Source organism: Carcharhinus amblyrhynchos, chromosome 2 (genome assembly GCF_965287045.1).
Source record: "Carcharhinus amblyrhynchos chromosome 2, sCarAmb.v2.hapA, whole genome shotgun sequence".
NCBI classification, from domain to species: domain Eukaryota; kingdom Metazoa; phylum Chordata; class Chondrichthyes; order Carcharhiniformes; family Carcharhinidae; genus Carcharhinus; species Carcharhinus amblyrhynchos.
Window position 1 is genome coordinate 106,606,518 of NC_137325.1, and position 27,227 is coordinate 106,633,744.

At 42.5% G+C, this 27,227-nt stretch overlaps 1 protein-coding gene across 1 annotated transcript in view; it reads right to left on the reverse strand.

The window, feature by feature from the left end:
* Positions 1-24,076, reverse strand: part of abcb4 (ATP-binding cassette, sub-family B (MDR/TAP), member 4) — a 105,326-nt gene extending 81,250 nt beyond the window's left edge. The window contains exons 1-2 of the mRNA XM_080210614.1: positions 24,023-24,076; positions 12,592-12,742 (exon numbers count right to left, since the gene is read on the reverse strand). Coding sequence (XP_080066740.1) covers positions 12,592-12,742; positions 24,023-24,043 — 172 coding nt within the window. The 5' untranslated portion in view covers positions 24,044-24,076. The remainder of the gene's footprint in view (positions 1-12,591; positions 12,743-24,022) is intronic.
* Between the last annotated feature and the right edge of the window lie 3,151 nt (positions 24,077-27,227).

Genomic DNA, 27,227 nt, shown 5'->3' on the forward strand with positions numbered 1-27,227 from the left:
ATTTTGGCAAGCTGTAAAAGTAATAGGGTTGTTGTGGTGGGAGATTTTAATTTCCCCTATATTGACTGGGACTCAATATAGTGCTAGGGGCGTGGATGGGGCAGAGTTTGTAAGGAGCATCCAGGAAAGCTTCCTGAAACAGTAATAAGATATTCCAATCAGGGAAGGGGCCATACTGGATCGGGTATTGGGGAATGAGCCCGGCCAGGTGGTCGATGTTTCAGTAGGGGAGCAGTTTGGGAACAGCGACCACAATTCAGTAAGTTTTAAGGTACTGATGGATAAAGATAAATGTAGGCCTCAAGTTAAGGTGCTAAATTGGGGGAAGACTAATTACAACAATATTAGGCAGGAACTAAAAAATGTAGATTGGGGGCAGATGTCTGAGGGCAAATCAACATCTGGCATGTGGGAGGCTTTCAAGTGTAAGTTGATAGGGATTCAGGGCCAGCACATTCCTATAAGGATGAAGGATAAGTATGGCAAGTTTTGGGAATCTTGGATAACGAAAGATATTGTGAGCCTAATCAAAGAGAAAAAGGAAGCATTTGTCAAAGCTAGGAGGCTAGGAGCACACAAAGCAAGTGTGGAATACAAGGAAAGTAGAAAGAAACTTAAGCAAGGAGTAAGAAGGGCTAAAAGATATCATGAAAAAGCACTGGCCAGCAGGATTAAGGAAAATCCCAAGGCTTTTTATACATATATAAAGTGCAAGAGGGCAGCCAGGGATAGGGTTGGCTCCCTCAAGGACAAGGGAGGGAATCTATGCATGGAGCCAGAGGAAATGGGGCGAGGTATTAAATAAGTATTTTGTGTCTGTATTCACCAAAGGGAAGAACTTGGTGGATGATGAGTCTGGGAAAGGATGGGTAGATAACTTGAGTCATGTTGAGATCAAAAAGGAGGTGGTATTGGGGATCTTGAGACACATTAAGGTAGACAAGTCCCCAGGGCCTGATGGGATATACCCCAGAGATGCAAAGGAGGAAATTGTTGGGGCCTTGGGAAAAATCTTTGTATCCTCACTAGCTACAGGGGAGGTCCCAGGGGACTGGAAAATTGCCAATTTTGTTCTTTTGTTTAAGAAGGCTGGCAAGAATAATCCAGGTAATTACAGGCCAGTGAACCTCACATCAGTGATAGTGAAATTATTGGAGAGAATTCTTCGAGACAGGACTTATTCCCATTGGAAATAAATGGGATGTATTAGTGAGAGGCAACATGGTTTCGTGAAGGGGAGGTCGTGCCTCACGAACCTGATCGAGTTTTTCAAAGAACTGATGAAGATTGATGAGGGTAGGGCAGTAGATGTTGTCTACATGGACTTCAGTAAGGCCTTTGACAAGTCCCTTATGGCAGACTGGTGCAGAAGGTTAAGTTGCATGGGATCAGAGGTGACCTACTAAGGTGGATACAAAACTGGCTCAGTCAAAGAAGACAGAGGGTAGCAGTGGAAGGGTATGTTTCTGAATGGAGGGCTGTGGCAAGTGGTGTTCCTCAGGGATCAGTGCTGGAACCTTTGCTGTTTGTAATATATATAAATGATTTGGAGGAAAATGTAACTGGTTTGACTAGTAAGTTTGCGGACAACACAAAGATTGGTGGATTTGCGGATAGTGATGAGGGCCATCAGAGGATACAGCAGCATATAGATCAGTTGGAGACTTGGGCGGAGAGATAGCAGATGGAGTTTAATCCGGACAAATCTGAGATAATGCATTTTGGAAGGTCTAATACAGATAGGAAATATACAGTAAATGGCAGAACCCTTAAGAGTATTGATCGGTAAAGGGATCTGGATGTACAGGTACACAGGTCACTGAAAGTGGCAATGCAGATGGAGAAGGTAGTCAAGAAGGCATATGCCATGTTTGCCTTCATCGGCTGGGGCATTGAGTTTAAAAATTGGCAAGTCATGTTACAGCTTTAAAGAACCTTAGTTAGGCCGCACTTGGAATATAGTGTTCAATTCAGGTCACCACACTACCGGAAGGATGTGGAGGCTTTGGAGAGGGTACAGAAAAGATTTACCAGGATGTTGCCTGGTATGGAGGGCATTAACTATGAGGAGAGGTTGGAGAAACTTGGTTTGTTCTCACTTGAGCGACGGAGGCTGAGGGGAGACCTGATAGGAGCCTACAAAATTATAAGAGGCATGAACAGAGTGGATAATCAGAAGCTTTTGCCCAGGGTGGAAGAGTCAATTACTAGGGGACATATGTTTAAGGTCGAGGGGAAAGGTTTAAAGGAGTTGTACGAGGCAATTTTTCTACACAGAGATCAGTGGGTGCCTGGAACTGGTTGCTAGGGGAAATAGTGGAAGTGGGTTCGGTTGTAACTTTTCAGGGGCATCTTGACAAGTGCATGAATAGGATGGGAATTGAGGGATATGGTTCCCAGAAGGGTAGGGGGATTTAGATAAGTTGGGCAGCATGGTCACTGCAGGCTTGGAGGACCAAAGCGCCTGTTCCTGTGTTGTAATTTTCTTTGTTCTTTCTTTGTTCTAAGCCATTTGATCAGTAGTTTATGGGGTCATTACTTGTTCCATTCAGGATATCAAGTGTTATACCTATTATTGCCAGTTAAAAGTAAATGAATTATTCTGTCACTGTAGATAAAGAGGGTAATTTGAGTGTTACCTGTATTGCAGACAGCTATTCATGGACTTGCACTGAATTACGATTAAGTCCTGGAGGAATCAAAGTTTCTCTCAGATCTCTCTCCCCCCACACTCTCCCACCAACCCAACCCTGCACAAATCACTCCCCCACCTTTTGTTTTCCCTCTTCCCTGTTCTCAGCCTCAAGGGTGGCCCACTAGTTCTTGCAACTTTGTGTACAACAACTACTTGTGAAAAAGCAAAGATAAAAACAAACACTAATGATCTCATCTTTGTCAGATAAATGCAATATAAATTTGAGCAGAGAGCACATGGTCAGACCTCCAGTCAAACTGTGGGAAAACCTCCAATGGATTCTCAAGAAAGCTTTTTCCTGAGAATATCTTCTCTCCAACTTTTTAAATAAAAAAAATCAGCGTGGCCACCACTGTGGAGAGGGAGTCCCTCCATGGGGTTGGGATGGGGGGAGGCAGCTTTAACCAGGTCACAAGGGTGGCTTGGAGCATTGGCCCTCCACCCTGCCATTGGGAGGCCACCTCTAGGCAATTAACTACATCTGCAATGCCTTCGGATGCCTGCAAACATTCCTCCGTGAGACCAAATATTAAAATCTCTTCTGTCCACATAGAAACAAATCATTTCACAATTGTCTGTGACACAGAGCCCCTGTTCCTGTGGAGCTGTTCATTCCTGTACTCCAGTATATGAACTTCGCTTGTTAATGATAGGATCTGTTCACTTATACATGTTTGCAGCATTTTGACATGTAGCACGCACAACATGCTGTTAGCATCCTGATGGTTGAGGGAAGAGTGGTTTTAATGTGGGATTTTAACTTTTATATGGATTACGATAAGCTCGATTCAGTACACATCACAGAAGCAATGCATTTCTCAAGTATGTCCTGCAGTCAACAGGGATATCTCATATTATAATTAGTAATGAATAAGTAAACAGGAAGGCAATGGTCTAATGGTATTATTGCTGGACTATTAATCCAGAAACCCAGCTAACGTTCATGGGACATGGGTTCAAATCCCACTATGGCAGCTGGTGGAATGTGAATTCAGTAAAAACTAAGAACCTATTGGTGACCATATAACCTTTGCCAATTGTTGGAAAAACCCATCTGGTTTACTAATGTCCTTTAAGGAAGGAAATCTGTTGTCTGTACCTGGTCTGGCCTATATGTGACTCCAGAGCCACAGCAATATGGTTCACTCTGAACTGCCCTCAGGCAGCTAGGGAAGGGCAATAAATGCTGGCCAGCCAGCAATGCCCATGCCCAACAAATGAATAAAAATAAATGAGCCAGATGTAATAGTGATCATAACATGATCAGGATTATGGTGTTTGATGGGGAGAAAGATGAAACACCTTACTAAGATTCTCGATTTAGGTAAGTCTGACTTAAATAGAGTGAGAGTAGTCTAAGCGAGTGGGCAAGGGTCTAGTAAATGAAGTACAATGTTGGTAAATGTGAGATCATTCATTTTGGTAGGAATAACAGCAAAATGTACTATTATTTAATGGTTAAAAAAAATTGCAGCATGCTGCTGTGCAGAGGGACCTGGGTATCCTTGTGCAAGAATCTCAAGGAGTTGGTTTGCAGGTACAGCAGGTAATTAAGAAGGCCAATGGAATTTTGTCCTTCATTGCTAGAGGGATGGAGTTTAAAAACAGCGAGGTTATGTTGCAGCTATATAAGGTGCTGATTAGGCCACCCCTGGAGTACCATGTACAGTTTTGGCCTCCTTACTTGAGAAAAAGTATACTGGCACTGGAGAGAGTGCAGAGGAGATTCACTAGGTTGATTCCGGAGTTGAGAGGGTTGGCTTATGAGGAGAGACTGACTAGACTGGGGCTATACTCATTGGAATGCAGAAGAATGAGGGGAAATCTTATAGAAACATATAAGATTGTGAAGGGAACAGATAAGGTAGAAGCAGGGAAGTTTTTTCCACTGGCAGGTGAAACTAGAACTAGGGGGCATGGCCTCAAAATAAGGTAACGCAGATTTAGGACTGAGTTGAGGAGGAACTTCTTCACACAAAGGGTTCTGAATCTGTGGAATTCCCTGCCCAGTGAAGTAGTTGAGGCTACCTCATTGGATGTTTTTAAGGCAAGGATAGATAAATTTTTGAACAGTAAAGGGATTAAGGGTTATGGTGAATGGGTGGGTAAGTGGAGCTGAGTCCACAAAAAGATCAGCCATTATGTTATTGAATGTTGGAGCAGGCTCGGGGCCAGATGGCCTATTCCCACTCCTATTCTTATGTTCTTATGAGATAAAGACTGTCCACATTAAACAGGGCAAACCTGCTAATGGGTGAAATGACAGGTCAGAGGTGTGCAAAGAATAATATGATACCAAACTAGTTTAAACTCCTAAGTGGCAAGAGCTCTATTTGCCAAAAAGGCAGCCACAGACAACTAAAGCGCTAAGGGACAATTTAAAACAGAAAGAAAACTCAAATTGACAGGATGTGATAAGCGGTGTCCCAGGTTCAGTGCTGGGACCTCAATTATTCCCTGCGTAGAATTTCACTTTTTGCCCAAGTGGCAGCCAGCATGTGGACGAACTGGTGGAGTGAGTTGGCAGGACTAGGCACGCAGTGGGTACTGTGACCATGGTGGCCCATTGCAAACTTCAAAAGCGGGCTCCACAGGCTGCAAAAAAAGACCTGTAAAAACTATGCACAGCAGACATGAGCAGAGTTCAGGCAGCCAGCAAGTGCCCCATTTCCTAGATGACTGCCTCCTCCAGGGTTCAGAGGCAACCACCAGAAAGTCCCTCCTTTATGTAACTGCCTCCTCCAGGGTTCAGAGGCAGTCAAACAAAGGAAGGGCTTTCTGGTGCTGAAGAATGGGAGGAGGAGACCACCCCAACTCACGCAGAAGGCATGAAGCCAGGTGGCAGTGGAGCTCAGTGGGCATGACCTTGTCCAGACAGCTTAGATCTTGTGCCAGAAAAGGTTCAATAATCTTCTTCCCCCAGTATGGGTGAGTATTGAATGAGCATTAGCTGAATGGGGCAATAAAGAGGGTGGCCATCCATGGTTACACTCAGGTGTGCGGGTTTCATATCATCTCAGATCACACATGTGCCAATGTGTCCGAAGGTTGAAGAGATAACTCAGCAGCCTCTTGGTCCATCAAAGGTTCAGGTGTCTGGGCATTGGTAACATTCTCAAACATCTCAGGGTGTTTTGAGTTGGGGGGGCAGCATGGTATGGTGTTCGAGATGAAGGTTTCAGCACTCATCTGAGATCTGCACTGACTTGGAGGAGAAACAAAGTCAAACAACCAGGAGCCACCTGCCAGTGGTGGTGGTGGTTGGTAAGCCATGAGCTGGGGAAGGGAGGGTGGGGGGGAGCCATGAGCTGGGAGCCCTGGAGGGTGAGCAAGGGGGAAGGTTGTCAGGCCGTGGAATGGCCGGTGTCTCTGAGGAAGATAAAAATCCATTAGGCTGCAGCATGAGACATTCAGGGTGAAAGTGATAATGGAGTCTCTGCTCCACAAGAACAACCTTGTTTATGTGCTGGGCACTGAAAAACCTCAATGCCACTTAGGCCCATCATGATGGCCAGTATGTACTGAGATACTAACCTGTGTGATATGACTAATCAATCTTACGCTTTGTTTTTATCTTTCAGTTGAGCTGTCCATCAGAGCCAGCCAGCAGGCAGACCACCCTCCCCTTTTACTGATACCCAAGATACTGGGCGATATGCACGCAGCACACCATTTCTCAGCACCCAGCAACAGCCGAGATACATGTATGCCAGTGGCAGTACTGTGTTGGGAAAGTTGTTTGGGCACTGTGGCGAGGGTACTACATGCTGAATGGGCAGATGGCAGAGATCGTAAGTGTCCAGAGTGCCAGCAATCAGAGTACTCCTGGAGACAAGGGCTAGATAAGGTTGTTAAGAAGGCGTACGGTGTCTTGGCGTTTATTGGTAGGGGGATTGAATTTAGGAGTCGCAGTGTAATGTTGCAACTGTACACTACTCTAGTGCGGCCGCACTTGGAGTACTGTGTGCAGTTCTGGTCCCCGCATTACAAGAAGGATGTGGAGGCGTTGGAGAGGGTGCAGAGGAGGTTTACTAGGATGTTGCCTGGTATGGTGGGGAGGTCCTATGAGGAGAGACTGAGGGATTTAGGGTTGTTTTCGTTGGGAAGAAGGCGGCTAAGAGGGGATCTTATTGAAACATATAAGATGATTAGGGGTTTAGATAGGGTGGATAGTGATAGCCTTTTTCCTCGGATGGAGAAAGCTAGCACGAGGGGGCATGGCTTTAAATTAAGGGGGGGTAGCTACAGGACGGATGTCAGGGGTAGGTTCTTTACCCAGCGGGTGGTGAGGGATTGGAATGCCCTGCCTGCTGCAGTTGTAAATGCATCTAGTTTGGGGGCGTTTAAGAGATCTCTGGATAGGTTTATGGACGAAAAGGGATTGGTATAGGCTAGTGGGCCATTGTTTCTGTAACTGGTCGGCGCAACATCGTGGGCCGAAGGGCCTGTTCTGCGCTGTAATGTTCTATGTTCTATGTTCTATGTTCTATATAGAGTCCGACAAAGATTATGAGTTTCAGGACTTATCCATGAAGTGGCGAATATGCTGGACGTCCAGCGGGATGTGTGGGAAGATCTGGCAAAGATTCCCGAGGGTCTGCGTGCCATGGTATCTGTCACAGAGGAGTCCTTGCGGAGCATAAGAGCAACAATGACCCTGAGCTCCGAGCACACAACCTCATCCATTGACAGAGTTGCGACTCTTATAGAGCGGCAGCTCCAGGATCAGAATGGGGTTGTGCTCAGATCTGCAAGCCCTCACATAAGGACTGATCTGAGGGAATTAATGCTTGAGTGGAAGAAAGATGCACCAACTAGTCTCACCTCTGGGTGCCCATCCTTCATGGGTGAGCAGGGAGGTGAAGGATCATCTCAGAATGGCAGCCGAGCTGACCGCTGCCATCTCTGTGGACTCATCTTACAGAGTCCCGAACAAGGGCACCAGCTCATCCGTCACTCTGCCAACCGAACTCCCACCCACCTGATGAAGGAACAGCCAGTTCCGAAAGCTAGGTGTTTTCTACAGATAAACCTGTTGGACTTTAACCTGGTGTTGTGAGATTCTTACTGTGTTTACCCTAGTCTAACGCCAACATCCCCACGTCATAACCTCTGACCATCCCAGATGCCAGCGTCAACTGAAGATTGCCTGGGAATGTTATCGAAGAGCCGCTGAATCAAAGCATCCCTGATGTCCGTGCTCCCTACAGTGCCATTAGGGTGCAATTGCCAGGATTTTTAGCCAGCAACAGTGAAGGAATGACGATATAAACATTTAATATTCCAATATATCTCGGTATGAAACCTCCCATTTTATCCTTATTTTACTAATTCTGAATTTATGGCCCGTTGTTCAGAAACATAGAAAATAGGAGCAGGAGTTAGCCATTCAGCCCTTTGAGCTTATCCATCTTGAATCATCTGATAATTCACCTCAGTAGCCTGATCCTGCCTTCCCCCATATCTTTCAATCCCTTTAATCCCAAGTGCTATATCTAATTTCTTCTTGAAAACATACAATGTTTTGGTCTCTACTACTTACCGTACTTCAGCAAATTCCACAGGCTGACCATTCACTGGGTGAAAAGATTTCTCCTCATCTCAGTCCTAAATGGTTTAACCTGTATCCTTCGACTGTGGCCCTTGGTTCTCAACTCCCCCATGATCGGGAACATCCTTCCTGAACCTACCCTGTCTAGTCCTGCCAGAGTTTTATAGGTTCCTATGAGATTCCCCACCCCCATTCTTCTGAACTCCAGCAAATATAATCCAAACCAACTGAATCTCTCTTCATAGCCTTTATAGCGAGGGGGATAGAATATAAAAGTAGGGAGGTCTTGCTGCAACTGTACAGGGCACTGGTGAGGCCGCACCTGGAGTACTGTGTGCAGTTTTGGTCGCCGCACTTGTGCAAGGATATTTTGGCCTTGGAGGGAGTGCAGAGGAGGTTTACTAGGCTGATACCGGAGATGAGGGGGTTGGACTATGAAGAGAGACTAAATAGACTGGGTCTGTACTCGTTGGCGTTTAGAAGGATGAGGGGGGATCTTATAGAGACGTATAAGATAATGACAGGGATGGATAGGGTAGAGGTAGAGAGATTCTTCCCGCTTAGAAAGGATAGCAGGACTAGAGAGCACAGCCTCAAGATAAGGGGGGGGGCAGCGGGGACAGTTTAGATCAGAGTTGAGGAGGAATTTCTTCACTCAAAGGGTGGTGAATCTCTGGAATTCTCTGCCCGTTGAAGTGGTGGAGGCTACCGCGCTAAATATATTTAAGTAACAAGTAGATATGTTTTTGACAGACAAGGGAATTAAGGGTTATGGGAAGAAAGCAGGAAAGTGGAACTGATCCACTTCAGATCAGCCATGATCTTATTGAATGGCGGAGCAGGCTTGAAGGGCTAAGATGGCCTACTCCTGCTCCTATTTCTTATGTTCTTGTGTTCTTATGTTCATATGTCAGTCCCATCATCCCAGGAATCTCACCTGATCACGGGAGCTAATTCACTCTCCATTTATTGTTTCAAATCCATCAATAATATTCAACACTTCTATCAGATTGTCACTTTGCGCAACATTGTTCTGCTTTGCTTTGTCATCAAAGGGCTAATTTTTCACCTTTACCATCTGGCTGATAACCTGCCATAGCAGATGATGCCCTTCATAGAATTTGCCAGTTCCATTCAATTCATTAATATGAATATCAGCCATTCCTATAGACGGATAGGGGATTCAATCTATTAGATTACCACATAGTTGCTGAAGATCAAAATTCCGCCCTACACTTTCTCATTCCCTGGTGTCATCATTGTGAATCCACACTGGATCTTTTTCATAGGTTCTATGTCCTGCCCACATTTGTTTCCTATTCCAGAGGTATGACAGAGCAGCGATTCAACATTGTGAATTGGCGCTGACTGAGAATTTCTTTAGGCCGGCTTAACTGAAATATTTTAGGGAAGCCTATGGTAATGATCGTCATGGGATCCTGGGAACTTCCTGCAGAGAAGCAGAAGTGGAATGGTTGCTGAAGTAGCAAGTTCCATATTCTTCCTTTTTCTAACCCTCGTGCTTTCTAACTGCAGCCAGCTCTAACTCCTCTGCCATCACCTTGACCGAAATGAGCTACCTTACCACAGATTGGGGATTGAGCCTGCAATTTTCGTTATTTAACAGTTTAATACTGACTAAACTCCTGAGCACTGAGACTGTTAATTACAGTTTTAGGGTGCATGTTGCTTAATTTTACAATAAGAATTTAGACAGATAAAAAAATCAGATTATATTATTTCCTGTCACCTCTGTACTGCAATTCATAGTTATGACGCGGATAACATAGTTATGGTCACACCTACTTTTGCCTGAGCCTGTAGTATATGCAGCCTTGTAAAAATATGTGAGAAAGGTCATTCTAATGTACATATGATGTTAGTTAGTATCATAAGGGAAGACAACTGTGGTTGATGGAGGCCAATCATTTCAAGTCTAGGATATCAGCGCAGCAATTCTTTAAGGTAGTATCATAGGTCCAGTCACCTTCAGCTGCCTCATCAATGACCTTCCCTCCGAAGGTCAGAACTGGGAATGTTCACTGATGATTGCAGTCCTCAATCCCATTTGCAGCTACTCAGATAATGAAGCAACCCATCCCACATGCAGCAAGGCCTAGAGACAGGTGGACAAGAACAGTGCATGCATTTGCAAAATTCTCTTTAAACTCTGAAATATGTCATTCTTTCACCATCACTGGGTCAAAACATGGAACTCCCTTCTATAAGCACTGTGCATTTACCTCACAAGCAACAGCAGTTCAATAAAGTTCACAAATACATTCACAAGGGCAATTAGAATGGACAATAAATGCTAGTTTTGCACCAAAATCATATGAATTAATTTTTTTTTTATTCACTCATGAAATATGGGTGTTGCTGGCTGGCCAGCATTTATTGCCCATCCTGAGTTGCCCTGGGCTGGTTGGCTGCGAAGGCTGATGGTGAAGGTGGCTTACTGCTCCAGCGGTGAGTCTTACAGCCCTCCTGTCCGTTTCCTGGAGCCTTCGCCATTTCCGGGGGCCAAGGGAAGCGAACGCAGCCACACCTTCCCTGCCCATCCACAGGCAGGGACTGGTTCCCCATGCTCCCAGTGTGACTTTGATTGGAGTGGACTGTCTTCAGTGTACCCCGACTGCGTCTCACCCCAGAGTTGGAAAGAGCCAAGAGCCAGACGTCAGGGGTCAGCAGCAATGCCACCTGACCTGTCTTGAAATAGGACCAAGAATCTAACACATGTGCGAGTCGAAGCATGTGTCATGAATAAATAAAAAGTAAAATTAGATAGACTCAAAGTCTTAATTGTTTCACACGTGTTTATGGACCTGAAATGAGCTCCACGCATGAAGTCTTCACCCTAATTGGGTGATCCATGATGTAGAGTTGCTGGTGTTGCACTGGGGTAGACACAGTAAGTAATTTCACAACACCAAGTTAAAGTCCAACAGGTTTATTTGGTAACATGAGCTTTCATGGGCAGCATGGTAGCACAGTGGTTAGCACTGCTGCTTCACAGCTCCAGGGACCTGGGTTCGATTCCTGGCTTGGATCACTGTCTGTGTGGAGTTTGCACATTCTCCTCGTGTCTGTGTGGGTTTCCTCCAGGTGCTCCGGTTTCCTCCCACAGTCCAAAGATGTGAGGGTTAGGTTGATTGGCCATGCTAAAATTGCCCTTAGTGTCCTGGGATGCGTAGGTTAGAGGGATTAGCGGGTAAAATATGTAGGGATATGGGGCTAGGGCCTGGGTGGGATTGTGGTCGGTGCAGACTCGATGGGCCAAAGGGCCTCTTTCTGCACTGTATGATTCTATGATCTGCTTGCATTAATTACCTGACAAACATAAGAGTAAAATACATGTTACAAAGCACAATGTAAGTTAGCCTTGTGTTTAGCCAGCAGATTGCCCACTTAAGTGTCTCAAGTAGCAGTGGGTTGGGAAGGCTTTCTGTGAGCCTTCTATGGGAACAGTGAGGGTGGGATACCCACTCAGAACCATCCTGCCTATTTAAAATCTCCTTCAAAATCAGAATTTAGACAGACAATTTAGCATGGCTAATGCACCTGACCAGCACATCTTTCGGACTGCAGGAGGAAACCGGAGCATCCGAAGGAAACTCACGCAGGCATGGGGAGAACGTGCAGACTCCACACACACAGTAACCCAAGGCTGGAGTTGAACCCGCGTTCCCTGGCACTGTGAGGCAGCAGTGCTAACCACTGTGCCACCGTGTGTTTGCACAGAGCACTAAATTCAAGATGCAAGATCACTCTAAGAATAATACAAAAAATCTTCAGTGTGTGTGGCACTGCTGCCTCAGCAGCACATTTATTAGCACCCTGCCCCTCCAACCAAAAACCTAGCAGTAACCATACATCCTAGTAAATAATAGATCTTCCTCACTGTCATCTAATAATATCCAGAAATATCTGATAGGTTTACATTGAGAAAGCGGCCAAAATACAAAATCCAAGAGACTGTTAGCTTTTCTGTGCAATAAACCCAACATTACTGTTGCCATGTATTTACCAGAGTAATTTATATATGAAAACAAAAGATTGCATTGAAAATTTCCAAACAAATTATTAATTGCACAGAATAGTAAAATGTCTAGAAAAATAACATTATCCTAAGAATGCACAAAGGTTAAACTACACTGGAATATGTTTTGAGTAGTAGGGCGGAATCTCTCCAATCAGCAACATCATGTTGTTAGGAAATCTTTCTCAATCTCTACAGAAAAACTTTAATCAGTCACTTCCAAGTACAGAGCCCGGAAAAAGGCTGCTGTCCAGTTACATGAAGGAACAAGAAAAGTAATCAGATTCAATAAAGTTGTGCATTTACCTGATATGTTTCTCAACATTTCATCCTGAACAAAGCTGTCAGTCATCTCTCCAAATACTATGATCATGAGAGGAAAGCCAGTTCCATGAATTAATGCTGCAACACTACCAAGCACCATCAGCAGTTTGTCTAGAGAGCCCGCATAGCGAAACTAAACAGAAATAATACAATAATACAAAAAATTATTATTTTTCTAATATAAAATAAAAACAATGCATACAAATTATTGTTTTTGTTATCGGATACATTTAAATCCTAGGGCATCTTGCTTCTCAAAATGTACCTTTCCCAGTTGGGATGACCACCGTTAAAGAAACGATTATTAATCATATCATAATTTATTTACTAAGAGCAAAATCATTCATCTTCCTCTGCTTCAAAGAGATAACCATTTCCCTTAAAAATAACAATGGCCTCAACAACAACCCCCTGTAGTAAAGCAATCCATGCTCCACTTTCAGTGACAATTTTAATTGTTACAGACCCCCTAACCATATAACATGATACTCAGGGTATTCACTCCACAAACCTTCATTTAGATATTCTTAGCCTTCTTTGTTCAATGTAAGTATATCCATTATCTTAAGTCTGCTTTCAGATCTCTGCTTTCCATCTCGGGATCATCCTGATGAATCTATATACTCTCTATAGTTTTAATATCTTTTCTATAACTTAGCCATTATTTTGTATGAATTCACATTACATCTTTACTCTTCTGCTCTATGACTCAATTAATAAAATCCAAAATACACGTTGACCTTTCTATGGCTTTAGCTACCACTGATACATTCAGGAAATTATGCAGTTCAATTGCTAGATATTTGCATTTATCGATGTGCTTCAACATCTTTCTCTTAAATATGTCTTTGCTTTCATGCATAACATTTGCACTTAACCATATTTTATTGCATCTTCCACTTGTCTGCATATTCCATTAACCAATCTATCACTTCTTAAAATTTATGACACTCTTTCTTGCTACTTGTCAAACCATACGTGTTATCCAGCATGCTCCATGAATAAGAGATGCTGGGTAATCAGATATACATAAGAACATCAGAACATCCGCTCACCATAACCCTTAGTTTCATTACTCTACAAAAACGTATCTATCCTTGCCTTAAAAACATTCAATGAAGTAGCCTCAACTACTTCACTGAACAGGGAATTCCACAGATTCACAACCCTTTACGTGAAGAATTCCTCCTCAACTCAGTCTTAAACTTGCTTCCCTTTATTTTGAGGCCATGCCCCCTAGTTCTAGTTTCATCTGCCAGTGGAAACAACTTCCCTGTTTCTATCTTATCTATTCTCTTCACAATCTTATATGTTTCTATAAGATCTCCCCTCATTCTTCTGAATTCCAATGAACATAGTCCCAGTCTACACAGTCTCTCCTCATAAGCTAACTCTCTTCACTCCGGAATCAATGTAGTGAATCTCCTCTGCACTCTCTCCAGTGCCAGTATATCCTTTCTCAAGTAAGGAGATCAAAACTTTACACAGTATTCCAGGTGTGGTCTCACCAGCACCTTAGACAGTTGCAAGATAACCTTTTTAAACTCCATCCCTCTAGCAATGGAGCAAAATTCCTTTTGCCTTCTTAATTACCTGCTGCACCTGCAAACCAACTCCTTGAGATTCCTGCACAAGGACACCCAGGTCCCTCTGCACAGCAGCATGCTGTAATATTTTACCATTTAAATAATAGTCCATGTTGCTGTTATTGCTACCAAAATAATGACCTCACATTTACCAACATTGTACTCCATCTGCCAAACCCTCACCCACTCACTTAGGTTATCTATTGCAGATTTTCAGTGTCCTCTGAACACTTTGTTCTTCCACCCATCTTAGTGTCATCTGCGAAGTTTGACAAACTATACTTGGTCCCCAACTCTGAATCATCTATATAAATCATAAACAATTGCAGTCCCTGAGGCACACCACTAATCATTGATCGCCAACCAGAAAAACACCCATTTACTCACACTCTTTGTTTCTGTTAGTTAATCAATCATTTATTCATGCTAATACATTACCCGTAACACCATGCACCTTTATCTTACATAGCAGTCTTTGGTGCGGCACCTTGTCAAATGCCTCCTGGAAATCCAGGTACACCACATCCACAGGTTCCCCATTGTCCAGTGTGCACACGTAATGTTCTCAAACAATTCCACCAAATTAGTCAAACATGACGTGCCCTTCATGAATCCATGCTGCGTCTTACCAATGGAGCAATTTATATCCAGATGTCTTGCTATTTCTTCCTTGATGATAGATTCAAGCATTTTTCCTATTGCAGAAGTTAAGCTAACCAGCCTATATTTATTTACCTGCTTTTTGTCTATCTCCTTTTTTAAACAGTGGTGTCACGTTTGCTGTTTTCCAATCTGCGGGAACTACCCGAATCCAGTGAATTATGGTAAATTACCACTAGTGCATTTGCTACTTCTCCCACCATCTCTTTTAGTACTCTGGGATGCATTCCATCAGGACCAAGAGACTTGTCTACCTTCAGCCTCATTAACTTGCCCATCACTACCTCTTTTGTGATAATGATAGTTTCTAGGTTCTCACCTGACATAGCCTTCCTGTCATCAATTTTTGGCATGTTATTTGCGTCTTCCTTTGTGAAGACCAATACAAAATACCTGTTCAATGCCTCAGCCATTTTCTCATTTCCAGTTATTACATCCCCCTTCTCGTCCTCTAAAGGGCCAATGTTTACTTAAGCCACTCTTTCGTTTTAAATATTTGTTGAAACTTTTGCTATCTGCTTTTATATTCTGAGCTAGTTTACTCTCATAATCCATCTTAATTTTTTTTATAGCCTTTTTCGTGGCTTTCTGCTGACCTTTCGAGATTTCCCAATCCTCTAGGTTCTCACTAATCTTTGCCACTTTGTATGCATTTTCTTTCAATTTGATACCCTCCTTTATTTCCTTAGATATCCATGGCTGATTATCTCTTATTCTACAGTCCTTCCCTTTCACTGATATATATTTTTGCTGAGCACTGTGAAAGATCGCTTTGAAAGTCCTCCAGAACGGCGGGGCAGGCTCGAAGGGCTAGATGGCTTACTCCTGCTCCTATTTCTTATGTTCTTATGTTCAATTGTCCCACCATAAAGTTTTTGCTCCCAGTCTACCTTAGCCAATTCCTCCCTCATCCCTATTTAGACCCCTTTGTTTAAGTACAAGACACTACTATTGGATCTTACTTTCTCATGCTCCATCTGTACTTTAAATTCAACCATACTGTGATCACTTCTTTCAAGAGGATCCTTAACTGCAAGATCATTAATTATTCCCATGTCATTACACAGGACCAGATCTAGGATAGCTTGCTCCCTTTTCGGTTCCATTATATACTGTTCAAGGAAGCTATCGCGGATACATTCTATGAACTCCTCCTCAAGGCTGCCTTGACTGACCTGGTTTGACCAATTGTGATGTAGCTTAAAATCCCCCATGACATTTGCTGTACCATTTTTACATGCATCAGTTATTTCTCGCTCCATCATGATGTGATTATTTGACATATATATAACTGAGATGTAACATAACTTCCGTGTTTTCATCCTATGCAGATGTTGAGGTCTTGAGAGTAGCAACAACAGCCCATCAATAACTCGCACTGGTGAATCAAATCAAAAGACCTAATCTCAGAATTTCGATTTGTAGAAAATTCTGGTTAATAAGAGAATTTCAGCTGGTAGATAGCAGATTGCAGAAGTTTTACTCTATCATTAAATGTCAAGATTTTTCTCCCTTCACGTCCAAGTCCAAGTCATTTATACATCAACAGCAAAAGTAAACATAGCACTGACCCCTGAAGTACAGCATTTCTAGTCGTACTACAATCTGAAAATCCATCTTTCTATCCATGCTGTTACATTTTCTCTTCAACCACATGCCTGAATTTTGCATACATGTCTCTTCTGAACTATTTAATTAAATGTCTTCTGAAAATCTATGTAGACCCTATCTACTGCATTCCCTTTATTGCTCTAAATGATTCATTCTGCAACTTTGCAACAGCTATGGGGAGGGTGGAGGGGGGGAGATAGGTGATATTACAGATATGGAAGTAGTTGATCTTTCAGATGGAGAGCTTATGGGGTTGGAAGATAAATTTCAGGTTGCAAATAGTCTGGCTCAATCTGTGGAAGGAGATGGAATGAACAGTGAGATATGGAAGCAGATGATGTTATCAAGGGACATCATGTAGATGAAAGAGAGAATTAAGCCACACAGCCAACAGATCCTGAGGATCTTTAGAGGCAACAATGTGGGCTGGAAGAGAATCTATTAAAGGCATTGCTCTGGCAACAATTGGAGAGCTATCCTACTGAGCTGGATAAAGGAGAGTAATTGGAGCAGGATAGCATGGTCAACTATGTAAAAGGCTGCAAGAAGAGACAAGGAGGGATCATACACCATTTGCAAAGTCACTTAGGATATCACTTATGACTCTGACTAAGACCATTGCAGTGCTGTGCAGTGGAAGATACTTGATTGGAGAGAACACAGAACATAGAACAGTACAGCACAGTACAGGCCCTTCAGCCCTCAATGTTGTACCAAGCTATGTCCAAAGCCAAGGTCAAGCTATCCCACTCCCGATCATTCTGGTGTGCTCCATGTTACCTATCCAATAACCACTTGAAAGCTTCTATAGAACATCGAACAAAAACAGGGAAATTCAAATATACAGTTGTGGAAAAGACAGACATAGATTTTAGACTTGAGAATGCATTCAATAACTCTGGGAAGTAAGGGGAGGTTGGGGATAACTATTATTCTTTTGCAGGCAAGATGCAGCCAATATTGACACAGCAATACCTCACAAATAGCAATGAGATGATCTATAGTTAATTTGTATTAAAAGCTTTGGTTGGCGGACAAATGTTGGGAGAACTCCATGCTTTTCTTCACAAGGAAAGCTTCAAATAAATATCTCAGTTGAAAAATGGCACCTCTGACAATGTAGCACCCTCTTAGGGCTAAACCAAACTGCCAGCCCAGATAGGCCTTACAAGATTGTTGCATCAACTTATAAGGTCTGGCTCAGTGACAACAGTGTTAACATTGATCCAATCTTCAGTAGTCGGCTGAATCTTAATCATTCTAACTGCCAACAGAGGTAAGCTCAAAGCATTTCTTCTCATTTCACATAACAATCAACACCAATCTCTGGAGGAGTTAGGCGATACAAAGTGGAAAATGTTTTTTCAAATGTCTTCAAGTGATTTGTGATATTTTCCATCATAACCTTAGTCCCAAAGATTCGCCAATTGAATTTATACAATGCAGACAAAAGTAAAATCAGGATTCTTATTTAATTTGAGCATAATTTATTTTTAGTCTTGTTGGAGATCTTGAGGCATGAAGCACAGGCTAGCCCGCTTGAACACATTCAGTTGTCTTTTTGGAACAGTGAATTATATTCTTGTTAAAGTCACTATGGGCTGTAAGTCCAGAGCTCTGCAGCCTCGGATTTGGGGCATACCACAGAGATGCACGAGGGAAGCCCTCTCAGAACTTTATACATTAGCAATTGCTCTGGACACTGAGACGAATCCGAAAATGCAACTTAAATCGCAAACTTCAGATGGTTCCCACTGGGTTAAGAAAATAGTTACTGGGAAAATGTTTAAAACCTCTTCTAACTTCAAGCAAGTAAAGACGACCCCCCTAACACCAGCACCCCATCAAGTAGCATTCTTTCATAAAAATCCACAATCAATGGCAAAGTGACTCCATTGGTTTAGCAAGACCACTTGACAAAGGTCATTATAACAAGCTGTTGCCCTCACTATCCTACTATATGGACTAGAGTTGTGGACCTGCTATTGTTACCACATCAGCAACTTGACCATTTCCACTTCAGCAATCAAATGGTAGGAAAGCCAATGTCCTGACCATTTCAACATAACTCAAATTCAGACCACAATCAAGAAAGCTTTGATTTGATTTATTATTTCACTGTATCACAATACTTGTGACAAAGTATTGTTTCTTGTGCACTGTACAGACAAAGCATACTATTCATAGAATGCATAGGGAAGGAGGAAAGGAGAGGGTGCAGAATAGTGTTACAGTCATAGCTGGGGTGTGGAGAAAAATCAATTTATTATAAGGTAGATCCAATCAAAAGTCTGATGGCAGCAGGGAAGAAGCTGTTCCTGAGTTGGTTAAAAAAACCATTTTTGTTTTTCTCCTAATGGAATGCAGTATGTCCAGGGTGCTTGGTTATGCTGGCTGTGTTCAGTGAACCCCTATAGTGCAGAAAGAGGCCATTTGACCCATTAAGGCTGCACCAACCACAATTCCACCCAGCCCCATAACTCCATGCATTTACCCTAGCTAGTGTCCCTGGCACCAAGTGGCAATTTAGCACGGTCAATCAACCTGACCCACACATCTTTGGACTGTGGGAGGAAACCGGAGCACCTGGAGGAAAGCCATGCAGGCATGGGGAGAACATGCAAACTCCACACAGATAGTGACCCAAGGCGGGAATCGAACTCGGGTTTCTGGCACTGTGAGGCAGCAGTGCTAACCACTGTGCCACCATGCCACCTTGTCAGCAGGAAATGTAGATAGAGTCAATAGATGGGAGATTGGTTTGCGTAATGGATTGGGTTATATTCAAAATGTTTTGTAGCTTTTTATGGCCTTGGTCAGAGCAGGAGCCATACCAAACTGCGATACATTCAGAAAGGATGCTTTCTAAGGTGCACCTGTAAAAATTGATGAGTCATAGAAGACATGCCAAATTTCCTTGATCCCCTGAAAAAGTAGAGGCGTGAGTGGGCTTTCTTAACTATAGCATCAGCGTGGAGGACCAGGACAGGTTGTTAGTGATCTGGACACCTAGAAACTCTCGACCATTTCCACTTCATCCCCATTGAGGTCGACAGGAGCATGTCTTCCACTACGCTTCTTGAAGTCAATGACTATCTTCTTTTTGCTGACGTTGAGGGAAAGATTCGGGGAGGCAATGGCCTAGTGGTATTATCATTAGACTATTAATCCAGAAACTCAGCTGATGTTCTGAGTACCTGGGTTTGAATCCCGCCATGGCAGATGGAGGAATTTGAATTTAATAAAAAATATCTGGAACTAAGAATCTATCGATGACTATGAAACCATTGTCGACTGTCAAAAAAACCCCATCTGGTTAACTAAGGGAAGGGAATCTGCCATCCTTACCTGTTCTGGCCTACATATGACTCCAGAGCCACAGTAATGTGGTTGACTCTCAGCAGCCCTGGGGCATCTAGGAATGGGCAATTAATGTTGGCCAGCCAGCACCACCCATGTCTCATGAATGAATAAAACAAAATTGTTGCTGTCGCAGCATTTCATAAGATTCTCTATCTCTTTCCATCTCATCATCTAAGAATATTTGTTTTGATCTAGACAAGCTGTTCATGTGTCTGATTAGAGAATTCCCAAATAAATCTTCAACAGTGTGCTGTAGCACAAATATTGCTACAATGATTGTCAGATGAAATGGCTTAGGGACCAAGTTGAAACCTACCTTGATATCCACTGGTTTAGCAAGACCACTTGACAAAGGTCATTATAACATAAGAACATAAGAACATAAGAAATAGGAGCAGGAGTAGGCCATCTGGCCCTTCGAGCCTGCCCCGCCATTCAATAAGATCATGGCTGATCTGTCGTGGCTCAGTTCCACATTCCCGCCCTCTCCCCATAACCCTTAATCCCCTCTCTTATCAAAAACCCATCAACCCGCGTCTTAAAAATATTTAGTGAGGTAGCCTCCACCACTTCAACTGGCAGAGAATTCCAGAGATTCACCACCCTTTGAGTGAAGAAGTTCTTCCTCAACTCCGTTCTAAACTGCCCCCCCCTTTATTTTGAGGCTGTGCCCCCTAGTCCTACTGTCCTTTCTGAGCGGGAAGAGTCTCTCCACCTCTATCCTATCCATCCCATTCATCATCTTATGTGTCTCAATGAGATCTCCCCTCATTCTTCTAAACTCTAACAAGTACAAGCCTAGTTTATTCAGCCTCTCCTCATATCTCAACCCCCTCAACTCTGGCATCAGCCTAGTAAGCCTCCTCTGCACTCCCTCCAAGGCCAAAATATCCTTGCGTAAGTGCGGCGCCCAAAACTGCACACAGTACTCCAGCTGCGGCCTCACCAATGCCCTATATAGCTGCAGCAAGACCTCCCTACTTTTATATTCAAAACTTTTATAACAAGCTGTTGTCCTCACTATCCTATTTATTAACCCCACCTTCTGGAAAAATATACCTTCCAACAAACCACAAAGACATTTGCCTGGTCAGATTAAATGAATTTGAGGCTGTAGGGTTGCAAGAGTTGGTTGCCAAATACTTGGCACATGAAGCAACTTTATCTACCCAAGTCATCTGTCTTTCAATATGATATGTGGAACCATACATGTATGTCTAATGTCAGACTTCCCTTCCATCAGTGTACCCTTCGTAACCAAGAAGTTTCTGGCCATTCAATGGGAGAGTGTTGACGTTTACTGTCTTGTTGAAATCAAATTGTTTGCTTTTTATGAGAACGTTGGATTATACTACTGTATGTTTTTATTGAAGTAAAGTTGTTCTATGGTTTTCAATTAAATAGTGAGTAGAAACCAGGGCACAGAGCTGATTTACTCCATTCCTTCATCCTGCATTTGTTGAAAGTGATGCTGTCAAACTGTACATTACAATGCATGTCATCATGAAAGGAATGAATGGAGCTTTGGTGGGCAGCCGGTTTTATCCATCCTCACCCCTTTATCACTGTCATTGTCATTTGTCTATTATCATGGCATAGTGGTTAGCACTGCCTCATAGTGTCATGGATCGGGTTCAATTCCAGCCTCAGGTCACTGTCTGTGTGGAGTTTGCACATTCTCTCCATGTCTGCGTGCGTTTCCTCCAGGTGCTCCAGTTTTCTTCCACACCCTAAAGATGTGTGAGTTAGGTTGATTGGCCATGCTAAATTGCCCCTTAGTGTCAGGGTTCTAGCAAGGTAAATTACAGGGATAGGGCCTGGGTGGGATTGTTGTTGGTACAGACTCAATGGGTCAAATGGCTTACTTCTGCATTGTAAGAATTCTATGATTCTATAAATAACTGCAGCACAAACCTGTTCAGCTCTCTGACCTGAGCACAGATTTTTAAAAATTCAGTTCTCAGCTGTCTGCCCAATTCTGGTTTCTGAGCCCCAGGTGTAATTTATGCTTTACTGTTTCCTTTATACTTTGTAATAGTCTTTATTGTCTTTCCTCAATTGTTGACAAATCGTTTTTCCAACAACTTAGCTGTGCTTTATTTTGCTGCATTATTTTGCCTCCACTCTTTTGTCTCATTATATTTGTAGTTTCAATTCCTGGTGGTGCTAATCAATGTTCGTTCTGAAAATGATGACTCAAGGATAGAATGCTTCGGGGCTCTTAATAATTTAGTGCTGATGTTTCACAAAACAGAAGTGAATCCCCAGGGGAAGGACATCCAAAACCAAAAGGAAGTATGACATAAAACCAAAGGTACTAACACATAAATTTAAAGATCATCCCACGGCAACATTTGAAAATTATGTCTGAGCACAACTCAATGTAGACAACAACAAAAAGAGTGAAATAAGTGAAGAAAACATGTCCTTCAAAAGGCGACAGTCATTTGTTATGCTTCTGTGAGTCATAAACCTCAATTACGGAAGTTGGTAACTGAACCTACTAAAAACACAGACAAAAATGCAACACATCTTGACCAGATAGCTCATCCATGCTGTTGACGTCCTGCTACTCACTTGCTGAAAGCTAGTTACAAAGAATGGATTACCTCTTCTGTACCTACACCTTGTTTTCCTTTATCATCATGAAAACTGTGATTCTAGGACAAGAATGTCATATCTCCACCTTTGATCACACTGAACAACACTCCACTGAGACGAGATAGCAAAATCTGCTACCAAGAGTTCACAGTGATGGGGAATCTGATTCCTGATGTAGAATTTGATATATGCATAAGAAAACAGCTATCACCTTTGGGCAACCCATTTAAGGTGCATGGAAAAGCAACAAGCTGACTCACGGAATCAACATGCTAATTATAAGTCATGTGTTGTCAGTGTATTATTGTATGACTGTGAAGCCACTGTCAGGAGAAATCAACAATTTTATGTTCACTGTTTGCAATCTCATGGAAGGACAACATCATTAACATGACAATCATCACAAAGACAAATTTCCCAAGTATGCTAGAACTCATCAAGGTGGCTTCACTGGCTCAGACAAATTCACAGAATGAAAGACAGATGCAATCTCAAGGATAGTCCAGCTGGTGGGATAGCTGGAGCTGGAAGACCCATTAGGACACTAAAAGCTCTGCTGCAAGGATGCTTAAAAGCTTGGTATGAAGACTCTAAACATTGATTTTCACACACGGGAGGCGCTAGCCAAACAATAGAGGAAAATGGTTGCATCATATGTCGTCCAGTGAGTGCCACCATAGTGATCAGTGGCTACAGTGACTTGATAACAGCAGCCAATGGCTAAAACAACAGGGCATAACAACACCCAATAACCACATGAAATTGGGTACTTGTAACAGAACCTGCTTCTCATAGATTCATTTCTTCAGCCATCAACAAAAGAGCACCATATGAAACTATCGCATCACAAATGGAGTTGTCACGTAGATACGGGATGCCAATGGCAGCTTCTTTTGTTATTAGAGCAACAACAATAGAACAATTACAGTCAGAATGGGGTGTGCGTGGAAGTGACAAGCCATGCTCACCAATAGTATCAGAAATAGTTCCCCAATGTGTGCGGTTTCTCAAATAGGAAAGAGACTTTACTAATTTGATTTGATTTATTAGAGTCATAGAGTCATAGAGATTAGCAGCATAGAAACAGGCCCTTTGGACCAACTTGTCCATGCTACCATTTCTTTTTTAAAACCCCTAAACTAATTCCAATTGCCCGCATTTGACCCATATCCCTCTATACCCATTGTACCCATGTAACTATCTAAATGCTTTTTAAAAGACAAAATTGTACCCACTTCATTATTATTGCCACATGTATTAGCATACAGTGAAAAGTATTGTTTCTTGCATGCTGTACAGATAAAGCGTACTGTTTATAGAGAATGAAACAAGCGTCCAGAATGTACTGTTACAGTTATAGCTAGGGTGTAGAGAAAGATCAACTTAATGCGAGGCAGGTCCATTCAGAAGTCTGATGGCAGCAGGTGTGAAGTGACAAACTGCACAAGTACATTCTTGTTTTACAATTCATGAATTATGTATGTAAGTATCTTTTAGTATCTTTTAGTAGTATCATGTAATCAGGTCTTACAATTACTTTGAGTGAAAAAGTAACTAAGTTAATTCATATGCATCATTAAAATGTATCTTACCAAAGCCAGCGGGCTGACCATTTCAGGCTTTTGTTCCTTCTTTTTCTGTTTTGATTTACTGTAAATATTCAAGGTATAGTAATTAGATTTTTCTGTGAAATGTAGCTGTTTTATATCTCCAAATATTATTTTATTAGAATAAGCATTATACAATTTTCCAAAATTTAATACAAAATATTCGTCATGGAGTTTGGTTACGAGTGGTGTGCCTCAGGGATCTGTTGTGGGGCCACTGATGTTTGTAATTTTTATTAATGATCTGGATGAGGGTATAGTTGGGTGGATTAGTAAGTTTGCTGATGACACCAAAGTCGGAGGTGTGGTAGATTGTGAGGAAGGGTGTCATAGTTTGCAGGGTGACTTAGACAGGTTGCAGAGCTGGGCCGCGAGGTGGCGGAGGGAGTTTAATGCGGAGAAGTGTGAGGTAATTCATTTCGGTAGGAGTAACAGATGTGTTGAGTATAGGGCTAACGGGAGGACTTTGAATAGTGTGGAGGAGCAGAGGGATCTAGGTGTATGTGTACATAGATCCCTGAAAGTTGGGAATCAAGTAGATAAGGTTGTTAAGAAGGCATACGGTGTCTTGGCGTTCATTGGTAGGGGGATTGAATTTAGGAGTCGCAGCGTCATGTTGCAACTGTACACAACTCTGGTGCGGCCGCACTTGGAGTACTGTGTGCAGTTCTGGTCCCCACATTACAGGAAGGACGTGGAGGCTTTGGAGAGGGTGCAGAGGAGGTTTACCAGGATGTTGCCTGGCATGGAGGGGAGGTCCTATGAGGAGAGACTGAAGGATTTGGGGTTGTTTTCGCTGGAAAGAAGGAGGCTAAGAGGGGACCTTATTGAAACGTATAAGATGATTAGAGGTTTGGATAGGGTGGATAGTGATAGCCTTTTTCCTCTGATGGAGAAAGCTAGCACGAGGGGGCATGGCTTTAAATTAAGGGGGGTTAGTTATAGGACGGATGTCAGGGGTTGGTTCTTTACCCAGAGGGTGGTGAGGGACTGGAATGCCCTGCCTGCTGCAGTTGTAAATGCGCCTAGTTTGGGGGCGTTTAAGAGATCTGTGGATAGGTTTATGGACGAAAAGGGATTGGTTTAGATTAGTGGGTCAGTGGTTTTTTTTTAAAAAAAACTGGTCGGCGCAACATCGTGGGCCGAAAGGCCTGTTCTGCGCTGTAGTGTTCTATGTTCTATGTTCTATGTAACCATACAATTTTTAAAAAACGATTATTGAAGGAAGGCTAGGACAATACAAAATCTTAAGCACTTTATTTCCAAATTAAAATTTGGCATAATTATCCTCAAATGCACATTGTTACTGCCATTATTTTCACCAGTGAGCACAATATAATTAAATGTAACCTAATTAACGAATCAAAAGTTACAGGCAATTTATTACACTGGCTCCCGATTTCAAGAGAGCTAACTTTACAAAAATCCATCTGAAGCAAGTTAAATGAATAAATGGCTAAGAAGATAGTTTTAGACAGAATACGTTTGAGAATCACGATTGTGTAGGACAGGTGTGCCTTTCGTTTCTGTATGTATATTATTTTGCAATTATACTGTCAAATGAAAGTGTAACCTGGCATTCCAGACCAAGATATATTTTTATGGCAAATATGTTTCAATAAAAATTGAATGAATCAGTAAATTGGTTATCATGGAAGTAATCATAGAACCCCTACAGTGCAAAAGGAGGCCATTCGGCCCATCAAGTCTGCACCGACCACAATCCCACCCAAGCCTTATCCCCATTATCCCCTGCATTTACCGTAGCTAGTCCCTCTGACATTAGCATGGCCAATTTAGCATGGCCAATCCACCTAACCCGCACATCTTTGGACTGTGGGAGGAAACCGGAGCACCCGAAGGAAACCTACAGAGACACGGGGAGAACATGCAAGCTCCTTGCAGACAGTGACCCCAAGCCAGGAACCGAACCAGGCTCCCTGGTGCTGCGAGGCAACAGTGCTAACCACTGTGCCACTCCAAATTAATTGAATGCTTTTTCACACAATCTCACTAGTAAATAAAATGCAAGATTTCATAACAGGATGTGATTTACATCATAGTATCATTCATAGAATTACTTTCAATTATTTCTCCACAATCTTTCTGGCAGAGTTTGTTACCTCTTTTTCTCATCTTCATCAGTAAGAACATTATTTTCATGTTGGTCAGCCTCATCTGTGTTTCCTTTTGTATATTGGTTTGACATCTCTTCACCTGTTCATGAAATGTAACTGTCATGATGGAAGAAGTTTTGAGTTTCAAACAATTTAAAATATATTAGTGCACAATTAAAAAGTTGACAAGTATAATGAAAGAGGGATTGCAAAAACAATATAGAAGATCCTTAATTTGTTCCTTAACAAATCCAGCCTGCATATCACAGAATCCGTTCTCTACCCCCTAACAGATTTAGTCTGTACACCATACACTCCTAGTATCGGTAGGAATTCTTTAATTAAAGTAAATTTAAACTGCAAACCTCCAACATTGAAAGTCAATATCCAAAGCCACTGACGTGTACATTTAGAGAACAAAATCTGGATGTACTGACTCTACTCTTCCTTGTGCTACTCAGCAGCCAAAAATGCTCCTTTATTGCCCAGTTTTCTCTTCGGTTTGGGAATGACTTCCATGTGTAAAAGGGTCTGTTTTACATGCACGTTAACCACAATGTGTTTTAACATGAATGCATAGAACTAAGTGTCACGTTACTAGTCATGTGGAGCAGTAACTACCCCCATTTGCTTCAAGAGAACTTGTCTGTATTTCTCTTTCTCTAGTTTCCTTTTCCCAGCAAATTATATGTTGGGGGAAGTAGAGATGCCATGGCAGTCAAACTGTGTTGAAGTTACTTTGTGTGAATATGGACAGGACCAACTGGGTCATCAAATCATTTTGATTAAAGAATCATTTTGATTACAGAAACCTTACAGTGCAGAAAGAGGCCATTCAGCCCATCACGTCTGCACTGACTCTCGGACAGATTATTTTACCCAGGCCCGCTTCCCTGCCTGATTTTAATAGCCCAACACATTTCCCATGGCTAATCCAATCTAATTTACACATCTTTGTGCATTAAGGGGTAACTTACTATGGCCTACCCGCCTAACCTGCACACATTTGGAGTATGGGAGAAAACTGGAACATCCAGAGGAAACCCATGCAGACATGGGGAAGATGTGCAAAC